Here is a 27,985-nt window from a genome sequence, read left to right as displayed (position 1 = left end):
CTAGACAGATGGAGTTGGTGAAGTCTTTCCTGGTCAGTTTGATGCTTAGGACCTTCCACCGTTTTTGTCAAACTGGTGGCCTTGCAAAAGGGGCCGCCAGGAGGGGCTAAGGCGCCACGCATTTACTCACAGTTTACTCAACAGACTTCTTGGCTCAAATGAAAGGGAGGGAGGGGGACGGGAGGTTTTTTTCCCCCCTGCAGCCACAGACTGAGGCCTCATCGCAGCTAGCTGGAGCAGCAAACCCGGGTTAGAACGGGGCAAAAGAGGTGGGGGGGAGCCCCGGGAGGTGCTAAGACCCCCTTCCTTCCCCCTTCTCCCGCTCTGGGATGCCCAGCCCGGAGGCTCCCCGCCGCTCTTCGGCCCCGGCGGGCTGGCTCGCCGGGCAAATCCGGCGGATCGAGCCCAGTGCAACCCGGCAGCTGAAGCGGGCCACCTTTTGCCCGGGTTGCGCCCTCGGCCGGACTGCACAGCGGGCAGCGGAGCCTGCAACCTCGCCCTCCCCGTTTCGCCAGAGCCCCTTCCCCTCCGACGATGTCCCCCCCCCCCCGGGGATGCGCGGCGGAGCCCGGCCCGCGCTGTCCTGCCTGTCGCCCGCGGGGAGAGGCCCCCCTCCGGCCAGCTGCCGCCCGCCGCCTCCTCCTCCTCCGGCATCCATCGGGGTCGAGGGGCGGGGAAGGCGCAGGCGAGGCAGGGCAGGCGGCGGCCCCAGCAGTCCGTCCAGGCTCCCCAAGCAGCTCGTGGGCCCCGCACGGTACGGCAAAGGGGGCCTGGGAGGGAGGGAGGGGGAGCTCGTTGCGCGGTCGCCCCACCTTCCACGCGGTCCCGGGACCGCGCACGGAGCCAGCCGGGCCTCCCCTTCCATCCCCGCGCTGGGGGTCTCGGCTCAACCGGACGGGCCGAGCGGCCTCTCTGCTGGGCTGGAAGCGCCCGGAGCGGGCGTGGAGGTGGGGCCGAGGGGCAGACGGGAGGGAGCCGCTTGCCGGAGTCCCGACGGTGCTCGGATGCAGCTGGGCCGAACCCCCGATTGCAACCCGAGAGGCTCCAAAGTTGGCAGCGTTGAGATTTGGGGGGGTCCTCAACTCCCGGCATTGTCCAGGCGGCCCCAGAAGACCGTGGACGGGAAGGTGGGAATCTCACCGGTGATCAGGGTACCCCACTACTCCAGCTGGCTGGGGAATTCTGGGAGTTGAAGCCCACCAGTCTTCCAAGATGCCAAATTTACCTCGAAGACAGTTGGCTTGAATTTGTGTGAATCCAGCCAACCTGGTTTGTACACATAGGAGTAACCCTAGATTAGCTGGCTGGGGAATTCTATGAGTTGAAGCCCACCAGTCTTCAAGGTAGAAACATAAAAGATTGACGGCAGAAAAAGACCTCCTGGTCCCTCTAGTGAGTCTACCCATGGTGCTAACCCAGTCTTCCAAGATTCCAAGTTTGGAGAGCCCTGGTCTACCTCATAAGACAGTTGGCTTGAATGTGTGTGAATCCAGCCAATGTGGTTTGTGCACACAAGGTGGTAACCCTAGATTAGCCAGCTGGGGAATTCTGGGAGTGGAAGCCCACCGGTTGCCAAAGTTGGAGACCCTGACTCTAATAGACCCAGTGGAAATGCTGCAGCACAAAATGGAAATAACCCTCCCCGGAGAGGAAAAATGCTCCCCAAATTTGTTTCCCAAATGAGAAAAAGAGAAACATTTCCACTGGTATTAATAAACATTTAAACATCGAAACATTTAAATATGTTAAAGGGTTAAATAAGGTCCAGGAGGGAAGTGTTTTTAATAGGAAAGTGAACCCAAGAACAAGGAGACACAATCTGAAGTTAGTTGGGGGAAAGATCAGAAGCAATGCGAGAAAATATTATTTCACTGAAAGAGGAGTAGATCCTTGGAACAAACTTCCAGCAGACGTGGTAGATTAATCCACAGGGACTGAATTGAAACCTGCCTGGGATAAACATAGATCCATCCTAAGATAAAACACAGGAAATAGTATAAGGGCAGACTAGATGGACCATGAGGTCTTTTTCTGCCGTCAGACTTCTATGTTTCTATAAAGAATTAAAAACCTTTTCAACCATGGAAGGAAGGACCTTCCACACACCACTGTAGGTTGCACTTTAAAAAAAGAAAGAAGGGAATTTGAAATGCAGAGAAGATAGAAGGAAGCTGGGGGGTTATTTAAAGACGTTCATAGAAATGTTAGCAGAAGGCTGATACAGAGTTTAAGGCGTGGGAAGAGTTGCCCAAAAGTGGAATCTTTTTTATCATGTGCAGCTTGTGATAAAGTGAGTAATGTCCAGACAAATAAGGGGTGGGGGGAAGGGGGAGAATTTGGACAATGAAGAAGCAATACAGTATTTTTAAAAAAGACATTTTAATTGAAGATGGGGGGAGGAAGTTTTCTGGGCAAGCAAGAGCCCCCACCTCCAAATTACAGAAATATAAGGAAGGTTGTTGAGGGGGTGGGTGGGGGTGTCTTCTAGATCCTACCAAAGCTGTGAAAGTCCTTCTTGGAGGAGGGGACAGATCGCAAGAAAAGTAAATAAATCCCTTGAGTTGGTTTCAGCGGAAGATGGAGAATATTTAACTAAATATTTAACTAAGGCAACTTTTTCTGCAAGCTGTGGTCAGCCTTCTAGGTGCTTTGGAGAGGACAAGTTATGGTCAGCAAAGCTTGGTCAGCAAAAGGGAGAGGTGGGCTCACAAAGAGAGGGGAGATGCCTCCTGGCCTTCGGCTCAAAATCCACAATTGGGGAATTCTGGAAGGTGGAGATGTGAGGCTGGGAAGGCCGCAAGGGATAGTTGAGGGACCGCTAGGTTGTACGATTAGCGGTTTGCTTGCGTTTCACAGGGAATTGTGGCTTATCCAACAAATGGTGCTCAACCAATTTCGTTGCGTGCATGATGTACAATAATAAAGGCTAATATTATGATTAAACCAGGAGGCAGCATTGAATATCGAGCAGGTCGCTGTCTATCGTGCCTCCTCTTCCTTTGTTTTAGCGCTGTAGGAGTAGAGATCTTCCTCTCTTCCCAGGTGAAAGATGAAAGATGAGTGATAGTTTGTGGGCGGCTAGGATTTCTCCACCATCATGGTTTGGTTTGCCAGGTGAGTCTTCCTGGAAAGTGAAGTCCAGGTTTCTCAGGCAGGTGACAGGTGAAACATTCATTATTTCATGCTGAGAAAGGTTTCTTCTTTAGCGTTTGGGTGGGCTTAATCTTACAGCTTTCCAAGAAAACAAACAAACCAGGATAGGAGCCTTTGAAAACCCAGCCAGACCCTGATGTTTGCCTGCCTCTTTTTCTATGGGGTTTAGCAGACGAATTGGAGGCTCCTGGAGTAGACAACAGGGCAACACTTACATTCAGAGTGAATCACTAGCTGCCAACTGAGCCACTGATGTTTGCAATCCATGATTAATGGCTTTAGGATGGTTCTTGAGCTCAACCACTTTGGGCTGAGTCAAGAAACAGGTATTACTTTCCTCTTTTGAGAGCCGGCTGCTATAAATAGGTAAAATCCTGATTTCCGAGGTTGAGCTCGGAATGGCTTTCTCTTTCACACAACCCTTACTATAAATTGTTCGGCAGGGTTGTGGATTGTGTAAGCTTGCCCTGAGCTGATGTTCCCACCCATCGGTTCAGCCCAACGCGCTCAAGTTCAGGCTGAGGGGAGGAGGGAAGACCAAGGGCCGCCATAAATGAAGAAAGAGCCAAGTATGTTTGGGGAGAAACATCGGGAGGTTTCTTAACGCTTAAAAATAGACCGCGAGATCGTTTTGCAATTAACCTTGAGCGTTTCAAGAGAATCGCCCTCGCCGATTTGGTAAACCGCGCATTCTTCCTCCCTCCTCCCAGGCCCTGAAGGGAAGAGGGGCTGTTTGTTGCTAGACAATAGTCACGACAATCCCTCCTGGGCAGCAAATAGATAAGGAGGCTGTAATCCCTGATCTGATTTTTGGATTACGTCGGAGATCTTTCGCATAGTCATGCAAACCTGTTTTTCTAATTACCTGGAAGCTGTTTGCAGACAGGACCATAGACCAGCACGGACTGGTATTTATTTGCCCCGCTATGGTACCATAAACAGAGCAGACATATGTGCCAACTAGTTCTCTCAACTACAGCCCGCTCCGGTGGCGCTAAAGGCAACTGCCTGCACTTTGGGCTAGTTTCAGTCAGCATACTTTCTATGGGAGGTGGACAAGGGGGGGGGGGGGCTCCTTCATGAGTCATGTAGAGGCCATCGCAAGCCAAGGACAAGGCGAACCGTCCTAGCCACGGTTTGTACCCACGACAAACACAAGGGAGGGGCTGCTTTTCTGGAAGGGCAGCGGTTGGCTAAGCCCAGGTGGGCTTTCCCCCTCGTTCGCCCCCCCAGACTATTTATCAGCAGGAAAGATTGCGACAGAAATGTCTTATGCAAAATAAAGCAAACAGGAAACGTGAGGGTGTGTGGGGTTTTTTGGTTCTTCTTTGCCTCTCCTACAAGCTGTCAGGGCAGAGAGACGGCCTCTCCCCGAGGGGGGCTTTTTGAGGGGTCCTCTTGTTTCGGATCAAGGTTCCTTGGCAGGCTTGGCGGGCGCAGAGAGCCACGGACACGGTAAGAGGGAGACAATTTTGGGAGTGCTCTGAGGATCAAGGCTGGCTTCCTGAGTGATGGCTATGCATCATAATTCTTTTATTTCCCCCTTAAAGGTAGCATATTCCCCCTGCTTCGTCTAAAACAGAGGTCTTCAAACTTGGCAAACTTTAAAGACTTGTGGACTTCAACTCCCAACTATGTCCAGCTGGAGAATTGTGGGAGTTGGAGCAGAGCCTGGTTACAAGCGGTGTGCCACAAGGGTCTGTTTTGGGCCCTACTCTTTTTAATATGTTTTTGAGTGACATAGGGGAAAGTTTTGCCTATTTGCCGACGACTCTAAAGTGTGCAGTAGGGTTGATATTCCTGGAGGCATTTGTAATATGGCAAACGATTTAGCTTTACTAGATAAGTGGTCAAAGCAATGGAAACTGCAGTTGAATGTTTCCAAATGTCAAATAATGCACTTGGGGAAAAGGAATCCTCAATCTGAGTATTGTATTGGCAGTTCTGTGTTAGCAAATACTTCAGAAGAGGTCTTTTTCTGCCGTCAATCTTCTATGTTTCTATAAAGTCCACAAGTCTTAAAGTTTGCCAAGTTTGAAGACCTCTGCTCTAATAGGATGCCTTATTTTATTTCTCCGTGCTGTGTGTTAGATAGGAGAGGTTGGTTTCTTAACCCTCTTTTTAAAAAGGCAGATAACTCCTAGGCTTTTGCCCATGCTGTGGGAGACACTCTTGAGAACAAAGTGATGCTGCATTGAGTGCTCCTAGTAGAAAAAGTGATTTAAGGGTAGACTAGTTAATTAGGGAAGTAGCAAATTTCCCCCATGATGATTTGTTAAAATTATATGTTATCTGCTTGTCAAGTGACTCTGGGTGGGTTTGCCTGAGTAGTTGTTATCTGTTGTTATTTGCTTTGAGTTTGCTTGAGTAGTTGTTATCTGCTGGGGAGATGCCTTACATTGACTAGGGATCTGGACACCTAAATCGGGGATCTCCACACTTGGCAACTTGAAGACTTATGGACTTCAACTCCCAGGATTCCCAAGACAGCATCGGGGAATCCTGGGAATTGAAGTCCACAAGTCTTCAGGTGGGCAAGTTGAGAGACCCCTGAAAAAAACTCATCACTTTATCTCCATGATTCCATTTTCTCCTCTCTTTTTACCTGCCCACGGATGTATCCCCAGGAAGGTGATTGACCGAGCCTTGGCTAACCAGGATCTGCTTCTGCAGCTGTTCTCCGGGGGTGGTGATGAACTTTTGAGTGACCACCATGTCCATGTACCTGAAACACTTCACGGTGGTGGGAGATGACACTGCCCAGTGGAACAACGACTACAAGAAATGGAAGGAGGAAGACGCAGAAGAGGAAGGAGAAGGGAAGGCCCCAGAAGTTGCGGTTAAAATCGAATCGGTGTCCAGGCGTCCAACCTTCAGGGATGTCATGAAAAGGCTCTTCCAATCCCACAAGTTCCAGGTATGCATGTGCGAATGTTCAGGTGTCTGTTGCCATGAGCCCTCTTATCTGAATTCGGTGTCACACAAACACAAGACCACACGGATAATCTTGGTTGCCACCTTGTCACTTAAGTTGATATCTTAATCATGAATTGTTGATCCATCTTCATTTGTTTGGATTTGCACCGTAAGTAATGGACAGTAATATCCAAATCCCCGGTATGGTTTATGCCGCATCCTTGGCCAAAACCAAAGAAACGACTTTCTGCTGTTAACTAGCAGTGTGAACCTAGCCAGTCCTGGTTCATTTAATAAACTGTGAGTAGATCGTGGCATTCCGTGATTGTGTGCACATTTTTGAGACAGGTTTATCATTGTGAGGTCCTTGCTGCTCTCCGAGCTTGGTGGTTTTCTTGTAGATGTTTCATTACCAAGCAAGATAACGCCATCAGTGCTGCTGAGGGAGTGGGGTTTGGTCTCATTTTATGTACTAGTGGGTTGCCTTGTGGGCTTAGGTGGGAGTGGATTTGCTGGTTCTTTCATTGGGCTCTTGTTTATTGATAGCTTGTTTATTCGAGTTGAGTTGCCATTCCTGGTTTTTCAGTCAGAGGGCCAATGGTTTAACCTGGGGGACCCCAAACTTGGGAACTTTAAGACTTGTGGACTTCAACTTCCAGAATTCTCCAGCCAGCTATGCTGGGAGTTGAAGTCCACAAGTCTCAAAGTTCCCAAGTTTGAAGACTTCTCTAGCTGGCTGGAGAATTCTGGGAGTTGAAGTCCACAAGTCTTATAGTTCCCAAGTTCTATAGCTGGCTGGAGAATTCTGGGAGTTGAAGTCCACAAGTCTTATAGTTCCCAAGTTTGAAGACCTCTGCTTTAACCAGTGTTTTTCTAACTGGGCCACTTTTAAGATGTCTGGACCCTGCTGGCTGAGGAATTCTGGGAGTTGAAGTCCACAAGTCTTAAAAGTGGCCCAGGCTGAGGGACGCTGCTTTTAACTACTGCTGTTAATTTTTTTTCAACCATTGTTTTGGGGAAAGAATTAAGAAATGCTAAAATGGGATGGATGACCCAAATTGTTCTCCCCTTTCCCTGCATGTAAGTGTTGGGGTTTCAGTTACATTTGCTGCTAATGTAAACGGGAACCAACCTCAACATCTAGCGATGGACTTCCAAGAAGGTTTTATTATGTTTGCCTGAATGCTTTCTCTTCTCATCCCAGATCGTGGTGGTTTGCCTGGTGATCTTGGATGCTGTCTTGGTGCTGGGAGAACTGCTCCTGGATCTGAAGATCATTCACCCCGACAAAGAGGAGATCGCCCCAAGGGTGAGAAAAATGGGCAAAGGGGGGGGGGAAATCTCTGGCCAGGAGGGGCTTTACGGTCATCCAGAAGGTTGTGGGGGAATTGAATTAAGAAGAAAGATAATGCTTGAATGAGTCTGCCAGAACCCGAGAAACCAAATCATTGAGGATTTTTAAGTGAAGACTTGGATAAGAGTTCTATGTGAGGGTCCAAAGACGGGCTACAAGAATGGTGGAAGGTCTTAAGCATAAAACGTATCAGGAAAGACTTCATGAACTCCATCTGTCTAGTCTGGAGGACAGAAGGAAAAGGGGGGACATAGAAACATAATGATCGAAACATTTAAATATGTTCAAGGGTGAAATAAGGTTCAGAAGTGTTTTTAATAGGAAAGTGAACCCAAGAACAAGGGGGCACAATCTGAGGTTAGTTGGGGGAAAGATCAGAAGCAACGTAAGAAGAAAATATTATTTGACTGAAAGAGTAGTAGATCCTTGGAACAAACTTCCAGCAGACGTGGTTGGTAAATCCACGGGAACTGAATTTAAACATGCCTGGGATAAACATAGATCCATTGTAAGATAAAATACAGGAAATAGTATAAGGGCAGACGAGATGGACCAGGAGGTCTTTTTCTGCCATCAATCTCCTATGTTTCTATGTGCAATTTTCTTGTCCTATAGGGTTGTAAAACCTACAGGGCAAAGTAAGAAGAAACTGTAGAAGTGCAGACTAAGATCTAATGGTGCTAGAATTATTATTGTCCATTATCTTTAAAGCCCTACATGGCTCAGGGCCACGTTATCTCAGAGACCGCCTCCTACCTCATAGTTCCCAGCGACCGATAAGATCCCACAGAGCTGGTCTCCTCCAGGTTCCGTCGGCTGAGCAGTGTCGGCTGGCGGGCCCGTGGGAAAGGGCCTTCTCTGTGGCTGCCCCGGTTCTCTGGAACCAACTACCCACTGAAATCCAGACTGCCCCCACTTCCGGAAAGCATGAAAGACTTGGCTTTTCTGGCAGGCTTGGGGCCGTTGATCTCACAATTTTACCAGGTCCAGCCTTGAATGAATGTATTAATTAATTAATTAATTGGATTTGTATGCCGCCCCTCTCCGCAGACTCGGGACGGCATGAATGATATGTATGTGTTTTTTAACTGTTTTTTTCCTTAATCTTTTATGATGCTTTTAAGTGTACACTGCTCAAAAAAACAAAGGGAACCCTTAAACAACACAATATAACTCCAAGTCAATCAAACTTCTCTGAAATCAAACTGTCCACTTAGGAAGCAACACCGATTGACAATCCAGTTTGTATTATGGAGATACTTTGTATTTGATGATGTTCTCTTTTTACTCTATATATTTAACAAATATTATTTTAACAATAAGAATAATAATTTTGAAAAAGGTGAAGAGCCATTCTACCTCGTGCCACCCCCCCAAACTTCCCACTGCGTCATGGGGGGGGGGGGGGCTTTGTCACCTACCTGCGGCCCCTTTCTGCCTCCGCCAGGTCCTTCACTACCTGAGCCTTTCCATCCTCTCCCTCTTCCTGGTGGAAGTCAGCTTCAAGCTCTTCGCCTACCGCCGTGAGTTCTTCCACCACAAGTTCGAGGTCCTGGATGCCCTGGTGGTCATCGTCTCCTTCATCCTGGACATTGTGATCCTCTTCCACGAGCATCAGTTCGAAGCGCTCGGCCTGCTGATTTTGCTCCGGCTGTGGCGGGTGGCCAGGATCATCAACGGTACGTCTGGGAAGAAAGCGCCACGGGCTAGGAGGGCCACGTCGGGAATCAAACTCGATAAACGTGTCCAGTTGAATTCAAGAATGATTCCTCCCACTTAGGACTGTAGGGCTGTAACTTGTTGCTTGTATCCTAAGATTTTTATTAATATGGATTGTTTCTTCATTGCTTATTTGACCCCCATGACAATCATTAAGTGTTGGACCTCATGATTCTTGACAAATGTCTCTTTTTCTTTTATGGACACTGAGAGCATCTGCACCAAGACAAATTCCTTGTGTGTCCAATCACACTTGGCCAATAAAATTCTATTCTATTCTATTCTATTGAGTGGGAGTTCCCTCCTCCTTTAGAGGTTTTGGGGGTGGCTAAACTCTTGGCTACCTGAGCTAAAGACCAACATGGTCATCCAGTTCTTGGAGGATCTGATACTTAGTGTTTCCATCCCGTTTTTTACTTTCTGATTACTGCCTTCTTCTCTCCTGTCTTTATTTTATTTTTTAATCTTTATTGAAGAAAAACAACACCAGAAAGTATATTTGTCTACATGCACAAATCACGAGAATTTTGAATGTGAGGAATATGAGAATATATAATTTTTGCATTAAACCTCTTTCATACTTTCTCCTTCTTTACTTCTTCACCTTTTCTTATTTTATGTGTTCTTCTTTCTTTCTTTCCTTCCTTTCTTCCTTCCTTCCTTTCCTTCCATACTTCCTTCCTCTTTCTTTCTTTTTAAGACTGTCTTTATTTAATGCCTCTTCCTTTGCCAAAGCCCTTTGGTTCAACGGGTGGGTTTTCAGACCCCGAAGTAACAGTAACAAGAGTTCAGGGGGGGGGGGGGGACCTTTTAAAAAAACAGTAACAACAGTTGGAAGGGACCTTAGAGGTCTTTAAGCCAACCCCTGCTCATGTAGCAAACCCATGTCAGACAAATGGCTGTCCAATCTCTTCTCAAAATTCTCCAGCGATGGAACACCTGTGACTTCTGGTGGCAAGCTGTTCCACTGATTTAATTGTTCCCAATGTCAGGAAATTTCCCCTTGGTTCTAGGTCGGTTCTCTCCTGGATCAGTTTCCACCTTTTGCAGACCTGATTAAAAGAATTAAAAAGTTTTGCATTAGGCTCTAGGTTTGTCCTTGTTTTTACAACCCTAGCCCTCTGCCCCCTTTTCTGCCATGGCTGCCCAAGCAGGATGTTTGCTGTAAACATGTTGCCGTGCTAATTTTTAAGTGGCCCTCAGGCCTGGCTGATAGGTTTTGTAAACTGCCCTGTCCTCTAATTCCATCCGCAGGAATAATCTTATCTGTGAAGACCCGTACGGAGCAACAGGTCTCCAAACTGAAGCAAGCCAATTTGCAGCTGAGCACCAAAGTCCAGCAGCTGGAAAGCAGCTGTGCGGAGAAGGTGAGTTTTTAATTCCTCCCGGCACTCGGCACAACAGCAAGATTTCTGTGCTACGTGCCACTAAATTTATTCCAGTGTAATGGTGCAACTTTGACTTTGCTCTTAGAAGAGCCCAGAACTCTGGGGGGGGTTTTCCCCCCGTGGGATATAAAATGTAGCCAGGAACAAATGAAAGGAAAAGAATCGATAGCAGTAGCTGAGAATTCAGATGTTTATTCAATAGTGAAGAGGGAGTTCGTCACAGGCTTCCCCCAGAGCTTTACGATTCTACTTTTTCTCCTTTCTTTTCTTGATAAAAAGATGCTCCAAGGCCTGAGGGGACACAGGAAATCACCTCTTCTCTTTTTTCTTCAACAGGAAATAGAAATTGAAAGGCTGAACAGTCTCTTGAAGCAACACGGGCTCTGCAACCAGTCCAAATAAGACGCCTGAGCTGGACCCTACGGTGGCCAAACCTCTTCCTTGGATTCCGTCCCTGGCCCTGAGAAACTAGTTTTATATGTTTACAGGGTGACCTTGTAAATAGATCCTCTGGCACGTTTATCAGCGCGGGCTGCTTTCCCCAGGAGCTGATGCCCTTCAGATAGAGTGGACGCTGCCTTCCTTCCGCCATCGTGCTGGGAAGGGGGGGGTGTTGATTGGAGGGCACCCGGCTGGGACTCGGCTGGCCTTGATCTCTTTCGGAGACCCGGAGTGGTAGAACAGCTCCAGCACAATCAAATGAGCTATGCCATTCTTTCTTGCACAACTGTACAGTTTCACAAGACTTAAGTGGAAATAATAATGTAATAAATTCAAATCCATATTCGGAAGTGGCCTCCGGTAGTTTGCAAAAGCCGCCCTTGTTAAGAGCCGGAAGAAGAGGCTTCTTAAGACACAAGGGCAGAATCCTTCTCCAATGTCCCTGGCTCAGAATTCTTTCATTCTTTATTTCTCTGAGCACCTGATATCTGGGCTCCATTAATGATTGCCTCCTAAGTTCCTCGAAGACATCCGGCAAGCCAGGTTCTCCACTCAGGGGCCTGCCAAAGGCCTGGACTCCATCTACGTGCGTCTCTTGTGCACTAGCACCATGGCAGAAATCCAGGCCTCGGTCCGTATTCGCTTAGAAACTAGCAACCACCAGGAAGATCTACAGCCAAACTCCGCCAAGGTCCACCGTAATTCCTACCGGGAATCGGTGCTGGCAGAAACCACCTTGGCCCCTGCTCACTTTGATGCAACAACTGTTTCCGACTTCAGTGTGGCTCTGAAGAACGATGTCCCCCCCCCTTTGGAAAGAAAAATATCTTTGGATTCTGCAGGTGTTTCTTTTAAACGAAAGGGAAGAAAAAATCGAAAGGCAGGTGGGCATCAATGGTGGGCCAAGCTTTGTATCCCGGCTTTGCAGGGGCAGAGATGTCGTCAAAGGAGACGGAGCTGAGAATCTGGACGCTGCTCTCGCTTCCTGCATCGACCTGCAAGAAAGAGAGAGAAAGAGAGAGAGAGTGAGAGAAAGAGAGAGTGAGAAAGAGAAAGAAAGAGAGTGAGAGAGAGAGAAAGAGAGAATGAGAAAGAGAGAAAGATAGAGAGTGAGTGAGAAAGAGAAAGAGAATGAGAAAGAGAATGAGAAAGAGAGAGAGAGAAAGAGAGAATGAGAAAGAGAGAAAGATAGAGAGAGTGAGTGAGAGAAAGAGAAAGAGAATGAGAAAGAGAATGAGAAAGAGAGAGTGAGAGAGAGTGAGAGAGAGAAAGAGAGAAAGAGAGAAAGAAAAAAGAAAGAGAGAGTGAGAAAGAGTGAGAAAGAGAAAGAGAGAGAGTGAGAAAGAGAGAGAGAAAGATAAAAGAGAAAGAGAGAGAGTGAGAAAGAGAGAGAGAAAGAGAGAAACCCAATCAGACCACCGTTTTTCCCCAAAGGGGATCTAGTCCAGGGTTTCTCAACCTCTGCGACTTTAAGGTGTGTGGACTACAACCCCCAGAATTCCCCAGCTAGCCATGCTGCAAGGTGCGAAGGTTACCCTTTCAGAAGAAAATGCCAGTTTTATTAGGCAGATTCTTAACACCCACCCACCCATCCACCCTCCCTTGTGCTGAAGTTAAAAATAAGCTCCCAGTGTTCTTCCACCCCCCCTCCTCCCTTTCCCAGAGGATCCCCCACCCACCTTGGGCAAGGGAGCCGTGGTTATGATCACCACGAGGCTCTCGATTTTAGCCTGGGGGTTCACCAGGGAGCCGTATTTGGTCCACTTCACTTGCACTTCGAAGGAGACGGGGATTTCACAGGTGGCCTGAAAGAGAGTCAGAAGTCACGGGGCCTGCTTTGCATGAAGGGAGGGGGAGAGGCCTACCACCCCCTCCACTTAAGCACGCAGGATGTGGCCTACTGCACTTTGTCCCGTAAACAGAGCTCAGCGCATTTGAGTCAGCAGTGAGAGCACATAAATTGTTACGGTAAGAACGAAAGCAGCACCCACAGAAACTCCCCCCCCCCCCCCCCCAAAAAAACTTCAAGCTTCATAATTCAGGTCCTCGAGTGTGCAGAAATGACCAAAATGACTTTGGAACGACAGGGAAAAGATAAATCCAAATTTTTACAAAATTAGGGAAAATTGGTACAAATGGCTCAAACAGAAAAAAAATGCATAAAAAACCTAAAGGAAAAGCAAACCTAGACCCTCCTTCCTCTCGTACCCAAATAAAATGAAAATATAGAAACACTGCGCCATAAATCGATGGAACATAAAACCCCTAAAAAGGAATTTGTACCTTCCTCAGAAATATTGAAAATGAATACAATATAATATACAGAACTAAAGAAAATAAACGCACAATTCCACACACTAGATACAAATACTTAATGTTAGGTCGCTTGATAGTGATAATCAACAATAGGGTTGACAAATTATGTCTTTCATATAACAAATGAATATATGTATGCCGTGAAAGAAAATATTAATAAGCAAATAACTATCTATGTGCATCTATCGAACACCACTGAAACTCAACCCTTTCTATGTTCTATAGGTTTATAAGCTGATTTGTCTATTTTCATTTTTCTTTTTCTTTGTATGTTTTGTTTGTTTGGATTGTTTTTATATGTAGAAACTTAATAAAGATTATTTTTTAAAAAAGAAAAAAGGAAGCAGCACTCAAACTGCTTGGGGTCATCGGTAAATTCCCCAGCCTCTTTTTGTGCTGTGTTTTGGGTTGTTTTTTTAAAACTTTGCCTACATAGGATGCATGCTGTTACGTGGCTTATTTGCATCCCAAATAGTCTTGGGGGGAGGGGATAAAACATCCGTCCAGATGTTAATCAGACTTATTTATTTATTTATTTATTTTATTAGATTTGTATGCCGCCCCTTTCCGTAGACTCGGGGCGGCTCACAACATAATAAAACAATTCATAACAAATCTAATAATTTACAATTTAAAAATTTAAAGTAGTTAAGAAAACCCCATTTTTAAGCAGACATACCTACAAGCATACCATACATAAATTATATAGGCCCAGGGGAAATATCTCAGTTCCCCCATGCCTGACGACAAAGGTGGGTTTTGAGGAGTTTACAAAAGGCAAGGAGGGTAGGGGCAGTTCTAATCTCTGGGGGGAGCTGGTTCCAGAGAGTCGGGGCCGCCACAGTGAAGGCTCTTCCCCTGGGGCCCGCCAACCGACATTGTTTAGTTGACGGGACCCGGAGAAGACCCACTCTGTGGGACCTAATTGGTCGCTGGGATTCGTGCAGCAGAAGGCGGTCTTGGAGATATTCTGGTCCGATGCCATGAAGGGCTTTATAGGTCATAACCAACACTTTGAATTGTGACCGGAAATTGATCGGCAACCAATGCAGACTGCGGAGTGTTGGTGTAACATGGGCATATTTGGGGAAGCCCATGATTGCTCTCGCAGCTGCATTCTGCACGATCTGAAGTTTCCGAACACTTCAAAGGTCGCCCCATGCAGAGAGCATTACAGTAGTCGAGCCTCGAGGTGATGAGGGCATGAGTGACTGTGAGCAGTGAGTCCCAGTCCAAATAGGGCCGCAAGTGGTGCACCAGGCGAACCTGGGCAAACTTACCGGTTTGGTGGAATTGTAAGAGATCTGGACCCAGTCCGGTCCGTTCTGAGGCAAGGAATCTCCAAAAGAGGCCACGTAGTCTGGGAAATTTTGGCCCTTTAACACCCTTAGGATCTCTGGAGCCAGAAGCCGACATTCGGTGCTGTCAGTAATTCTTAAAGAAGGAAAATTGGCATCAGCAACCCTTTGAGGGATACCTGTGTAAACTGATATAAGTGTGAAACGAGGCTTGTATTCGTTGGAAAGTGGGGGTGAGATTAACAATAACTGGAAAATAAGCAGGGGAAAGACGAAATGGGGGCTCTTCCCCACTGTGGTGACTTCCAGATAAGGGCAAAGAGACCCCTCTCCTCATCCCTCCACAAAAGCCCCCCTAGCAATTCCTGAGGAGCACAAAAACCAGCTATTACACTGGACAGGGTAGTTGTTGCGATAAATGCACCCAGTCCCCTTCCCAGCATCCAGGTAAGGAGGGGAGACGGCAGGTCGGAACGGCACCAAGCATATTCCTTACCGCACTTGACATCCGGACATCATATTGTACCCAAACAGGACTGGGGTTCGGCTCCCTTCCGCCCGGAAACACTCCTGGGCTGTGGTGCTTTTCATCATGGTTAGCTGGCTCCCTTCGTTCAGACTCTGAAGGATTCCGGAGGTGAATGCAGCGAGTGAAGGAAAAACAGAAGTTTTGGTGCAGCAGCCAGGCTTCCTTCCTTCCTTCCTTCCTTCCTTCCTTCCTTCCTTCCTTCCTTCCTTATCTATCTATCTATCTATCTATCTATCTATCTATCTATCTATCTATCTATCTATCTATCTATCTATCTATCTATCGGATTTGTATGCTGCCCCCCTCCGCAGACTTGGGGCGGCTAACAACAGCAATAAAACAGCATATAATAATAATCCAATACTAAAACAGTTAAAAACCCTTATTGTAAAACCAATCATACATACAGACATACCATGCATAAAATTGTAAAGGCCTAGGGGGAAAGAGTATCTCAGTTCCCCCATGCCTAGCGGGAGAGGTGGGTTTTAAGCAGCTTACGAAAGGCAAGGAGGGTGGGGGCAATTCTAATCTCTGGGGGGAGTTGGTTCCAGAGGGCCGGGGCCGCCACAGAGAAGGCTCTTCCCCATGGCGTGGTTTCTTTAATCGTGGATTACTGAATGAGCCCCAATTACTTGGATTTGCACAATACTTATACCGTAGGTTGTGGCTCGCAAACATGATGGCTGAACTGGTACCAGAAGCAGCAGGACTTGTTTAAAGCGCTGCCTGAGCCCAGCTGCACAATACCAGCTATGGGTTAGTCCTTGACTTACAAAGATTCATTTAGTGATGGTTGGAAAAACCATCCCTGGAAAAAAAAGGGACCGGTGATTGTTTTTCCATGCTTACAACTTTTGTAGCACCCGTTTTCCAGAGTGAGTTTGGCTTAAATAACGGAGGAAAAAAAGGATATCCAACTGGTCTAAATCCGGCTCTTATCGGTAATCCAACCACGTAACCTGGGCTTCCACTGAAAGGAACAGGCCGAGTATCTTGCTGTTAAAAAAAAAGTTTTTTTAAAAAAATGTTGCAAATTACTGATTTTTCATTCTTTGTTTTGAATAACAGGCCACAAATTTCTTAGGGTGGCAGGGACTGCTTTATTAAGCAGCTGCTATTATTACAGTGTTCCTTCGATTTTCGCGGGTTCGAACTTTGCGAAAACTCTATACCCCGTTTTTTCAAAAATATTAATTAAAAAATACTTTGCGGGTTTTTCCCCTATACCACAGTTTTTCCCACCCGATGACGTCATATGTCATCGCCAAACTTTCGTCTGCTTTTAATAAATATTTTTTTAAATAAACTTTAATAAATAAACATGGTGAGTAATAATCTAAATGGTTGCTAAGGGAATGGGAAATTGCAATTTAGGGGCTGAAAGTGTTAAGGGAAGGTTTGTGATACTGTTCATAGCCAAAAATAGTGTATTTACTTCTGCATCTCTACTTCGCGGGGGGTCTCGGAACGCATCCCCTGCGAAAATCAAGGGAACACTGTATTTCAGTTGACTTGCAGTAGAAAAACTGGGACCCAAACAAATCAGAGCTTAAATTTAAATATCCATCTTTATTGCTTCTCCCTCCCTTTTGAGGAATAGATGTCGTCCAGTGGGAAATCTCCCAGGGCCCCGGGGGAGGTTCAATATTTAAAACAAAACATTCACATCCTTCAGGAGTTACCTGTACGAAACGGATGGCAAAGCTCTGCTGCAGGAGAAGGGTGCTGGTACCAACTGTGCCCAGAACCAGAGAGAGGGTGGCCCCCACGATCTCACCTGCCTCGGTAAAGGTAATGAGGTAGCTGGCCTGAAAGGGAAGGGGGTTGACTTGGTTTGACTCAGGTGCTGCCTGACTCCAAATTTACACTACCTGGCTCACAATCGGGCTTTTCTAGGGCTTTTATATTCCTATCATCTGAATGAAGACCTGAAAACAAGATGGTGAAACAAGATGCTATAATGTCCCCCCTGGTCCTTCTTTTCATTAAACCAGCCATGCCCAGTTCCTGCAACCGTTCTTCATATGTTTTAGCCTCCTAATCATCTTTGTTGCTCTTCTCTGCACTTTTTCTAGCGTCTCAACATCCTTTTTGCATCCTGGCGACCAAAACTGAATGCAGGATTCCAAGTGTGGCCTTACTAAGGCCTTATAAAGTGGTATTAACACTTCATGTAACTTGGGTAGGCTTTCTGTTAGGCTCAGACAACCCAGGATAAGTCATAAACTGTCCATGGTTAACCTAAACCAGGCGGCTTTGCAGCCTGGGGGCTTTGCAGCCCTGGACAGCTAGCAATGCAGCTCCATAAGATTAGATTAGATTCATTGGATTTATATGCCGCCCCTCTCCGCAGACTCGGGGCGGCTCACAACAATAGCAAAAAAAACAGTACATAGTGACAAATCCAATGCCCACCAATCCAATTACAATTTTAAGTTAAGAAATTCATAAAACAATCCCAATATATATAAAAAACAAGCACACAATCAATCAAACACCAAAACAACATGGGCAAGGGGGAGATGTTTTAGTTCCCCCATGCCTGACGGCAGAGATGGGTTTTAAGGAGTTTATGAAAGGCAAGGAGGGTGGGGGCAATCCTAATCTCAGGGGAGAGCTGGTTCCAGAGGGTCGGAGCCACCACAGAGAAGGCTCTTCCCCTGGGTCCCGCCAGACGACATTGTTTAGTCGACGGGACCTGAAGAAGGCCGACTCTGTGGGACCTAACAGGTCGCTGGGATTCGTGCTCGAAAACTTTTAACATGACGTGATTTACATGGGTTAATTTTACATGTTCTATGCGGCCCAAGACCATTCGTCTTCACTCAAGGCAGACCAGGTGAGCCAAAAGTTTGGGCGCGCGCCTGACATAAATCTTGGTTTAGCGCAAGGTTTCCACTGAGGTAGTGGACACGCAGTGGGAAACATTCCACATTTCTCCAGAAGTTTGTTGGTGGTAGTTGCCTACCTCAACCACGACGTTGCTGCACAACTGACTGTTTAGCACAGGGAGCAAGACGACGTCCGCATTAGCCAGGCGAGTGCGCAGCCCCTCGGGCAACTGAATTGTGAGGGACTGGACGGTGACATTGACCTGAAAAGATTCAGAAGCAACAACCACTTGGTTAACAACATTACTTCGTACACAGGCAGGATTCAGACATTTCGGCTGGTGGCTTAGGCCCAGGGCAGTGATGGAGAACCTTGTCGGCACCAAGTACCCAAATTGGAATGTGTGTGTATGTGCATTGATGTGTGTGCGCTGGAAACTTGAAGTCCAGCTGTCCGGTGCATATGTGCATGCTGGCCAGCTGGTCTTTTTGTGCGCCAGACCACTGGAAACCCAAAGACCCATACACATGCCCGATTTTGGGGCAGTTTCTTTGGCCATTTTCAGTCCATTTTTGGCCTGAAAAATAACCTGGTTTTGGGCCATATTCCAGCGCACTGGGACCCAGACGAGCAGCTGGTGACAGCATGCATGGCCACTTCTGGTGCGAGGGCCATAGGTTTCCCATCACAGACCTAAGGTCCGGTTTGTTCAAACTATGATTAAAGCACGGTTTGGCATAATCTATGAGTTTCACTAGTGACATGAAAACTCTAGGAAAGAACAGAAAGTTATCTGGGAAAAACAGATATTCTCCCTTATCCTCTATGTCAGTGTTTCCCAACCTTGGCAACTTGAAGATATCTGGACTTCAATTCCCAGAATTCCCCAGCCAGCATTTGCTGGCTGGGGAATTCTGGGAGTTGAAGTCCAGATATCTTCAAGTTGCCAAGGTTGGGAAACACTGATCTATGTAACTGATAGTTGTTCAAGGAAAAATGGACATACTCCTTTAAAAAACCCTCTCTTGGGGGAAAGTTTTCTGTTGTGGAATCGGTGAAATGCTTTAAGGTAAAATTTTACTCATTATGTATGGTAGGAAAAGTCTTAAGATCATAGATAAAGGCAATTAATTTCCATTTTCCCCCAAAGGAAGCAAAGACAACAGAGACACCTGCTGCCCAGGTCTCCTTGTCCCTGTCCAGATGCATCTTCTGGGCTGCACCTGCCTGTTTTCCGAGGACAGCAGTTTTGCTCTGCACGAGTTTTAAAATTCACCCACCCAAAATAGAGATGTCACTCCGAAGATCCACCTAGCGACAACCGCCCTGTTATTTCTTAATTATAGTGGGAGCGTTGCCATTAAGTATCATTAAGCACAATCTGCCTACAGATGCATTATAAATGGCTCAAAGTGGGAATTAAAATTAAACTTACTATTTGGCTCGAATTGGGAACCTAATGGGGATTAAAAAGAAGAAGAAGAAGAAGTCAGTCACGTTTCAGGTGAAGCGTTGCCACGTAGGGTACAAATGACAAACGGGCTGGCCTGGTGTTAGCCTCTGGGCATCCGTGCCAGAAAACTCTTGTCTCTCTGAATGAAAAATAAACCACCAGTTCTGACTTCACCCCCCACCACCCCATTTGTGTTTTGTGCATTCTGAAGGCTCCCCAAATAAGCACTTACCGCCAAAATGCTAAAATTGGTGTAAAACGGCATGCTGAGTTCGGGAAGGGTGTTGCATCCATCCACCTTCATCGCTGTGTTGCATTTTTCAGCCTGGGTCATTAAGAAGCCTGAAGAAAGCAGCAAAGAACAGGATTCAGAAGCAAATCTTCAGGTTGGTGAAGGTTAGATCCGTTTTAGGGATCTAATTAATCCAATCTAATCTGATTTTAAATCAAAAGCCCCAGAATGCATGGCTTAGAGTGGGCTCCATGGCAGCAAGCTGCCTTTTCTACAACTCCCTCTTCGTTTCTGTAATTAACGCGCATATGTGCTCTCCCTTATTGAAAATGCTCTACAGTAAATATCTAAGTATTTTGGGCTCCAGGTACACCAGAGGAAGTTCAGATTAATTCAGATTAGAAGTTTGTTTGTTTGTTTATTGATTGATTGATTGTTAGAGTTGGAAGGGACCATGCGGGTCATCAAGTCCAACCCCCTGCCTAAGCAGGAACCCTATAGCATCCCAGCCAAATGGCAGTCCAATTTCCTCTTAAAAATGTCCAGAGTATTGGAGTTCACAACGTCCGCTGGTAGGTTGTTCCACTGGTTGATCGTTCTGACCGTCAGGAAGTTCTTCCTTATTTCCAGGTTGAATCTCTCCTTGGTCAGCTTTCAGCCATTGTTCCTCATCCGGCCCTCTGGTGCCCTGAAGAATAAAGTGATCCCCTCTTCTCTGTGGCAACCCCTCATATATCTGTAGACTGCTATCATGTCCACTCTGGCCCTCCTTTTCTCTAGGCCATCCATGCAAAGTTCCTGCAGTCTCTCTTCGTGACAAAAGAAGCCTCATTTAAGATTGTCTTGTCCAAACTTCCCTGCAGCCCTATCTAAAACACAATTCTTTATGTGCCAAGTGTGATTGGACACACAAGGAATTTGTCTTAGGTGTGAATCTAGTGGAGGATGATGGTTGTGGTAAGAAGGATACTCTAACAGGGTGGGAATTGGTGTCCAGGGCTTTAGCTAGAGATACAACGCAGGCATAGTTTATGAATCCTAGGATTTTCTATTCTGCCTACAGCTCGGAAATCTTAAACCCCTATCTCATGCTTTTATTTCATCCACTAAATTTGGGCCCTGGTTTCAAAGCTTCTACGGCACTAGGCCTGGAACTCTTAGAAAACCCCTTTAGCAGAACCATCTTGTTGGGTTTGTTGCAGGAAGGTAAGATGGCCCCGTGGTCTAGAATAGCAGAGCAAAAGGGGGGAAATTTCATACAGAGTGCCTGTTCCCAAAACACAATCCAAAAGTAGTAGCTCCAGAAGGAAGAAGCTGTTCTCTGACCTGCAGGGTTTTCATGAGCACAGCGAGAAAAAAGTGGAGCAGGCAGCCTCAGAAAGCCATCGGTTGTCTGAATGAGATCCTTAAACTGTCAAAACACAAGAGAAGAAATTTCATTTTCCACCAGGAAGAAGAACCACTGGGAACCTGTTGCTCGGCCTTCTCCAATCCTGAGTTTCAGGCTGGGGGGAACCGCTTAGAGTTAGACAAACATGTGAGGCCATTTGTCCCCTGGACAAAATCTAAACTGGCTTCAAGAGACGGGACGGGCAAAGTGGAGCTCTTTATTTATTATTATTTATTTATTTTATTTATTGGATTTGTATGCCGCCCCTTTCCGTGGACTCGGGGCGGCTAACAACAGTGATAAAAACAGCATGTAAAAATCCAATACTAAAACAGCTAAAAACCCTTGTTATAAAACCAATCATACATACAAACATACCATGCGTAAATTGTAAGGCCTAGGGGGAAAGAATATCTCAGTTCCCCCATGCCTGACGGCAGAGGTGGGTTTTAAGGAGCTTACGAAAGGCAAGGAGGGTGGGGGCAATTCTAATCTCTGGGGGGAGTTGGTTCCAGAGGGCCGGGGCCGCCACAGAGAAGGCTCTTCCCCTGGGTCCCGCCAAACGGCATTGTTTAGTCGACAGGACCCGGAGAAGGCCCACTCTGTGGGACCTAACTGGTCGCTGGGATTCGTGCGGCAGAAGGCGGTCCCGGAGATATTCTGGTCCGGAGCCATGAAGGGCTTTATAGGTCATAACCAACACTTTGAATTGTGACTGGAAACTGATCGGCAACCAATGCAGACTGCGGAGTGTTGGTGTGACATGGGCATATTTGGGGAAGCCCATGACTGCTCTCGCAGCTGCATTCTGCACGATCTGAAGTTTCCGAACACTCTTCAAAGGTAGCCCCATGCAGAGAGCGTTACAATAGTCGAGCCTCGAGGTGATGAGGGCATGAGTGACTGTGAGCAGTGACTCCCGGTCCAAATAGGGCCACAACTGGTGCACCAGGCGAACGCCCCCCTCGCCACAGCCGAAAGGTGTTTCTCTAATGTGAGCTGTGGATCGAGGAGGATGCCCAAGTTGCGGACCCTCTCTGAGGGGGTCAATGACCCCCCCCCCCAGGGTAATGGATGGACAGATGGAATTGTCCTTGGGAGGCAAAACCCACTTTGTATCTGCTGGTGTTGTCTGCGCTAGCCTCACGAGGGGCCTGGGACTCCGCTTCCAGGATGAGATCCTTTCCAGTGGCAAAGCCGCTGTCCCTGTCGAATTCCTGAAGGAGCCTATCGAAATTCTGCAGGGTGGGTATTTCTGGAGCTTGGAAGGAGAAGCCAGCTTTATCTGCAAAAAGAAAAGGAAAAGAAAAAAGTTTGAGAAGTTTAGTACATCACATTGTATCCGGGCATTTCTGAGCATTGTGATCATATGGGGAAAAAACCTAGGTTGTTCAACATCTTAATTGTCTACCTTTCTCTCTTCAAAAATGAAAGGAAATATACTGGAACAACATAGCTTCACCCTTTGGCTTAGTTCTTCAGGATGGGGGCAAACTATGCAGGATCTATACTGATGTTGAAAGTCTTGGACATGGTCATTTTTAAAAAAAGCCATTTTATTTGAATTAAATATTTCATATGCTCTCCAAATTTGGCTGGCTGAGGAATTCTGGGAGATGAAGTCCACAAGTTGTAAAGTGGCCAAATTTGGGGAGCCTAATCTAGATGGCCACTCACTTCAACAAGTGACTATTTTTTCAAACACTGCTGAACCCCCACCCCCCTTCAAGTACTATCCTATCCATCCCATCAGTTTGCTTATCCTCAGAGTAACATATTCACTAGGCTTGTCCTACTTACAGTTGGAGGTCTGAAGGCAGAACACAGAAGGGTTGACTTTCTCGACCACTTGAAATATCCTTTTTGGTGGCTGAACTGATTGATCTATGGAATAGAGGGCTTCTGGTTGTCTGCAGAAATGCCCGTCACCTCTAGAGAAAAGAGAAGCTTGTAAATGTTTTAATCTTTTTTTACATACAGGAATGCCGTTTTTCTTCTGTGGAGGAAAAAAAAATCCCTTTGGAAAAAAAAGGGATGTTGAAACAAGACACATAAATAATTTTTTTAAGCCTCTGAAATCAAACCACCGTATGCAAAAATGGTCAATAGTGCAAATGGATTTGAAAAATATTTTAGACAATGTAAAAACAAGGGATCTATTGTTAAGCCATGCCTTCCAGAAACCAAAGCATGCAACCAACCTATGCCTCTCTGCTCCAAACTTGACTGTAAAAAATATGATTTCAACAATTATCGAAGCGTGGAACTCATTACTGGACTAAATTGTGTCAACCCCTAACCCCCAACACTTCTCCCTTAGACTCTCCACGATTGACCTCTCCAGGTTCCTAAGAGGCCAGTAAGGGGCATACATAAGTGCACTGGTGTGCCTTTCGTCCCCTGTCCAATTGTCTTTCCTTTCTTCCACCTATCATATATATTCTCTTCCTTTCGTGTATCCTCTCCTCTAAGTTTACTTTCACCCTCTTTTATATTATCACATGTCTATTTTTCTTCCTATGTATTTGTATATTGGACAAATGAATAAATTAAATAAATAAATAAATAAACAAACATCATTTCACAGGTACAAATGCAACTACTAGTCAGCTTTAACTTTGACATATGTATCTAACAGTTCTCAAAATACTGAATCAAAAAGGCAATTGGCACAGGGGCCAAATAAAAGCTGGGATTAATCCCTGGGGTGGCACAATTTTTGTTCCAAAGAGTTGTGGATAATTTTCTGCACGGAGACATGCTGAGGTGTTGTGAGGGGAAAGAAAGCAGTTGGATAAACGAAGCTGGTGGTTTTGAACAGACCTGTGAAGAAGAGAGGGGTTGGAGGGTGGGGGAGGCTGCAAAACCTGTGTTGAGAGGCTGCAACAGGAAACTCGCTGGCATATTGATATTTAAATAGGACACTGCTAATCCACAAAGGTTTAATTTGGTTGTCAAATTCACAATGCATAAGAACACCAGCGGAGACACGAAGCGGTGGAAAGGAGAGTGGGTAGGCTGCCAAAAAGGAAATGGCACACAGAACAAGCAACAATTGCAGATCGCAATCAGTTATTAATAGTGCGGCCAGTGTTTTAAAAATGCACCCCTAAAAATATCTCCATAGCCATAGAGGTATTTGTTCCAATATGGAGAAGTAGACAAATACTTGTGTTTTTTTAATTCAGAGACATTTAAAGTGAGAGACAGAAATGCAATCAAGTGGCAATTCTGTTACGTGAAGTGCTAAATGCGGAATTTAGCAAATGCAAAACATTTCATCTCGTGCATTGCATTTTGCGTGGTGTTCAAATGATCGAAAAGTGTATATATTCCGCTATATACTAGCTGCAAAAAAAAAAAATCTCTTTGCAAGCAAGCCTCACAGGTTAAGAAAAGCTTCCTCCCCAGCACTTCACAGTCACTGCGACTCGTTAAAGCTTTTAATGGAACACCTCTGCCCTCTGTATTCTGCACCGGGATTATTTTATGAGGACACCGTAATACTTCAAAAGCTGAGGAGTTGAACTAGATTATTAATATTCAATTTTTTTGTGTTTTCATCTCAAGAGACATTGCCCCAAGGACTGCATCCTCAATTTGCTATTCTGATGTGGCAAGTTCAAACAGAGTGCATGCGAGATCTCTGTGGAAACCATCTAAATGCACATTTGCGTCACTCTACAGCAGGCGCGCTTACGTGACAACAGGAACCGAACAGGCAGTGAAGATGCTGAAATCTGCAGCGCTGCAAACCGGGTCGCAACAACAGTTTACGTCACATTGATTCTCCAGCAGGTCACAGACGCAGAGCTCGGTCACTGAAAAATAAGTTTGACAAAAATGGCAGTGAATATTAAGTAACAACCACTATCACCACCACCTTAAACACCATCAGCACTAACAAATCTCATCAGTCAATTGCAAATGGCAGATTGCTTTGGTGGAATAGCAGAAAACCTATGATATCTTAGATACCATCAAAAAAGAGGTCACTAAGGGGCGTTCATAAGCGCACCAGGATGCCTTCCGTCCCCTGTCCTAATGTTTCTCTCCTACTAATATCATGTATATAAACATTGTTTTATCTTTGTATACCACCAGTACGTACTTGACAAATAAATGATAAATCAAAAACATATCCCAGGTCCACAAAAGGAAACATAGAAGACTGACGGCAGAAAAAGACCTCATGGTCCATCTAGTCTGCCCTTATACTATTTCCTGTATTTTATCTTACAATGGATCTATGTTTATCCCAGGCATATTTAAATTCAGTTACTGTGGAGTCGCTAGATGGATAAAAATACTGAATTCAGACTGAACATCTGGCTGACCGTGCAATGAACCGTAGTTTATGAAATATGCATGCCCGCTCCCCCGCCCAACTGTCAGAAACAGTAAAATTCATTTTGCATGGTCTATTTCAATTCAGATCAATTGAACCTAAAAAATTTCAGACCAAGATTTTTTTTTCTTATACCCATGGATACACCTGTGACTTACCAAGGAGAAAAACCATGGAAATAGGGCCATAGATGCTCTGGTAGAGCTCTAGATGTCAATGACTTATAACTAAGGGTTTTTTTTCTCCTTTTTTAAAAAAAAAATTATTGTACTTCCATGGTTTGTTTTTATTTCTTTGCTATTGTTACCTTTACACTTTTTATTTACACATTTTTCTGTTTTATTGTTATATACTGCTCAAAAAAACCCCAAAGGGAACCCTCAAATAACACATCCTAGATCTGAATGAATGAAATGTTCTCATAGAATATTCTATTTGCACAACAGCAGGTGAAATTGACTGTCAATCAGTGTTGCTTCTTAAGTGGACAGGTGATTTCACAGAAGTTTGATTTACTTGAAGTTATATTGTTTTTTAAGTGTTCCCTTTATTTATTTATTTTTGAGCAGTGTATAAGCCGCCTAATGTAGCCCCATGACAAAATAGGCAGAAAATAAATGTAATAAATAAATAGAATAAATCAATCCCAGATTCCTCAGGCTTGTTTCCTATAGCCCATGAACTATAGTCCCGCCTGCTACAGCTATGAAAGGGCAACCAGACTACCCCGCTCTTCCCGCCAGCTTCTTTTGGCCTTTCTGCCCCATCCCGAGACTCCGGCATGACTGCTCCTGTCCATGGAGGCTCCATCAGTCCCTCGGGGGAGACCCACCCTTGGTGACGGGAGCCGGCCAGGGGCCGACATGAGATGGCGTTTGAAAGGGAGTCGTGAGACGCGGGCTGGAGGCCTCGGCGGGGCTCGCCGTCGAGACCGCCTGGCTGAGGGACGAAAGAGGAGGGGGCTCCGTCGTCGACCCCGCCGCGGTAGCGGCTCCGTCCGGAATGGTGGCCTCCTTCGAAGGGCCATCAATGGTCGGCCCCGCCGTGGACGGGCAAACCCCGGGTAGCAGCAGGAGGAAGAGAACGGACCGCCTCAGGAGAAGCGGCGGCGGCGGCCCGCTCGGTCGCCTCATCCCGCCTGCTAGGCCGCAGCGGCCTAGGCCTCAGTTGGACGCCCGGGGCTGGTAACCATGGAGACGCGCAAGGTACGCTGGGAGCCTTCAAGCGCTCTAGGAAGCGATGGGCGGGTCAACCACGCTCGAAGCATGTCGGGAAAGCGTTGCCAGGGAACGCCTTAATGTTATAGCATTTCCCCCCCCTTGTTAAGAATTCTTGGACTTGTAGTCTCACCAGGTTTTGCTTCACTTCCCTCAGGAACCCAGTAATTCGGGTTTTATGTTGTTCAAGTGATACTACCAGCTTTACTGGGATATCAATTTTGCCACCTAGGCTTCCTGTTATTTAATTGGGGGGGGGGGGGCAAGACAGAGATATCGTTAAAAAGCAGCAACTGCTCACTCAAAAGACTAAATTGGGGTTTCCAAGATTTAAGACACATGGACTTCAACTCCCAGAATCCCCCAGACAGCAATACAATAGAACAGAATAGGAGAATGGAGTGAATAGAACAGAATAGGGAATAGAATAGAATAGAATAGAATAGAAGAATGGAGTGAATAGAACAGAATGGAATAGAGTAGAATAGAATTATTTATTGGCCAAGTGTGATTGGACATACAAGGAATTTTTCTTAGTGCACATGCTCTCATTGTACATAAAGGAAAATATAAATTTGTCAAGAATCATAAGGTACAACACTTAATAATAGTCCAGGTACAGATAAGAGTAAAGAGTACAAATAAGTACAAATAACAGGCTTAACGTTATGATACTTATAGAGGAGAATATTTGTAAGTCAAGGTTGAAATGAGCCGATGAACTGATGACGTTACCTAGTTTGGTAACGAAACGTCTGCAAGAAAATAATAATAATAATAATAATAATTATTATTATTATTATTATTATTATTATTATTATTTATTAGATTTGTATGTCGCCCCTCCGAAGACTCGGGGGGGGCTCACAACAACATAAACTGTACAAATCCAATTTTTAAAAATATAATTTAAAACTCTTATAATAAAATAATCATACAATCCAATCAAACCATACATCAACCTTGACAATTGGGGGGTGGGGTGTTAATTTCCCCATGTCTGGCGTCAAAGATGAGTTTTTAATAACTTACGAAAGGCGAGCAGGGTGGGGGCAGTCCTAATCTCTGGGGGGAGTTGGTTCCAGAGGGCCGGGGCCGCCACAGAGAAGGCTCTTCCCCTGGGTGTGGTTTCTTCCTTTTAAAACTGTAAGCTATCCAGAATCTTGTACAACCAGGGGCTCCTAACACTGTAAAATTAAATTAAATAATCATCTGGTTATTCAATGAAAAATTCCCTTTTACAGAATATGGGATAAACGGTATAATGGGTTGCAAAAAAATAAGAAATAGATAATTTTAATACAACACATCGAGGTGACATTAAAGAAACTAAGATAAAACATGTTTGGATAGGATAGATTTCAGATTAAAAAAATGATTTTTAATCTTTGTCCAG

At 45.6% G+C, this 27,985-nt stretch overlaps 2 protein-coding genes across 15 annotated transcripts; one reads left to right on the top strand and one right to left on the bottom strand.

Moving 5' to 3' along the window:
• Window positions 1-61: 61 nt before the first annotated feature.
• On the top strand, window positions 62-11,321 carry HVCN1 (hydrogen voltage gated channel 1). 11 transcript variants are annotated; one of them, XM_070763278.1, is made up of 7 exons: window positions 157-249; window positions 3,323-3,479; window positions 5,781-6,070; window positions 7,274-7,378; window positions 8,871-9,102; window positions 10,397-10,509; window positions 10,867-11,321. In XM_070763278.1, exons 3-7 carry the CDS (start codon window positions 5,867-5,869, stop codon window positions 10,930-10,932), a joined length of 720 nt encoding a protein of 239 aa, XP_070619379.1. In that variant the 5' UTR covers window positions 157-249; window positions 3,323-3,479; window positions 5,781-5,866; the 3' UTR covers window positions 10,933-11,321. The 11 variants fall into 11 exon arrangements, with proteins under 11 accessions (XP_070619374.1, XP_070619379.1, XP_070619382.1 ...); XM_070763277.1 differs by lacking the exon at window positions 157-249 and adding an exon at window positions 3,009-3,114; XM_070763273.1 differs by lacking the exon at window positions 3,323-3,479 and having other exon boundaries at window positions 62-249.
• On the bottom strand, window positions 9,590-26,592 carry TCTN1 (tectonic family member 1). 4 transcript variants are annotated; one of them, XR_011560035.1, is made up of 15 exons: window positions 26,205-26,592; window positions 24,725-24,845; window positions 22,825-22,955; window positions 22,137-22,309; window positions 20,961-21,045; window positions 19,635-19,744; window positions 19,385-19,405; window positions 18,086-18,211; window positions 16,800-16,925; window positions 15,967-16,113; window positions 15,082-15,206; window positions 14,568-14,721; window positions 12,651-12,776; window positions 10,844-11,966; window positions 9,590-10,194 (listed from the first exon to the last, which is right to left on the bottom strand). XR_011560035.1 is itself a non-coding variant. In XM_070763270.1 (14 exons), the coding sequence occupies exons 1-14, from the start codon at window positions 26,503-26,505 to the stop codon at window positions 11,823-11,825; spliced, it is 1,890 nt and encodes a 629-aa protein (XP_070619371.1). In that variant the 5' UTR covers window positions 26,506-26,592; the 3' UTR covers window positions 10,703-11,822. The 4 variants fall into 4 exon arrangements, 2 of the variants coding, with proteins under 2 accessions (XP_070619371.1, XP_070619372.1); XR_011560036.1 differs by having other exon boundaries at window positions 15,082-15,222; window positions 16,031-16,113; window positions 26,205-26,591; XM_070763270.1 differs by lacking the exon at window positions 9,590-10,194 and having other exon boundaries at window positions 10,703-11,966.
• Window positions 26,593-27,985: the final 1,393 nt, after the last annotated feature.

The sequence above is a fragment of the Erythrolamprus reginae genome, chromosome 10 (genome assembly GCF_031021105.1).
Source record: "Erythrolamprus reginae isolate rEryReg1 chromosome 10, rEryReg1.hap1, whole genome shotgun sequence".
NCBI lineage: Eukaryota > Metazoa > Chordata > Lepidosauria > Squamata > Dipsadidae > Erythrolamprus > Erythrolamprus reginae.
This window is presented reverse-complemented; position numbering and strand designations above follow the sequence as displayed.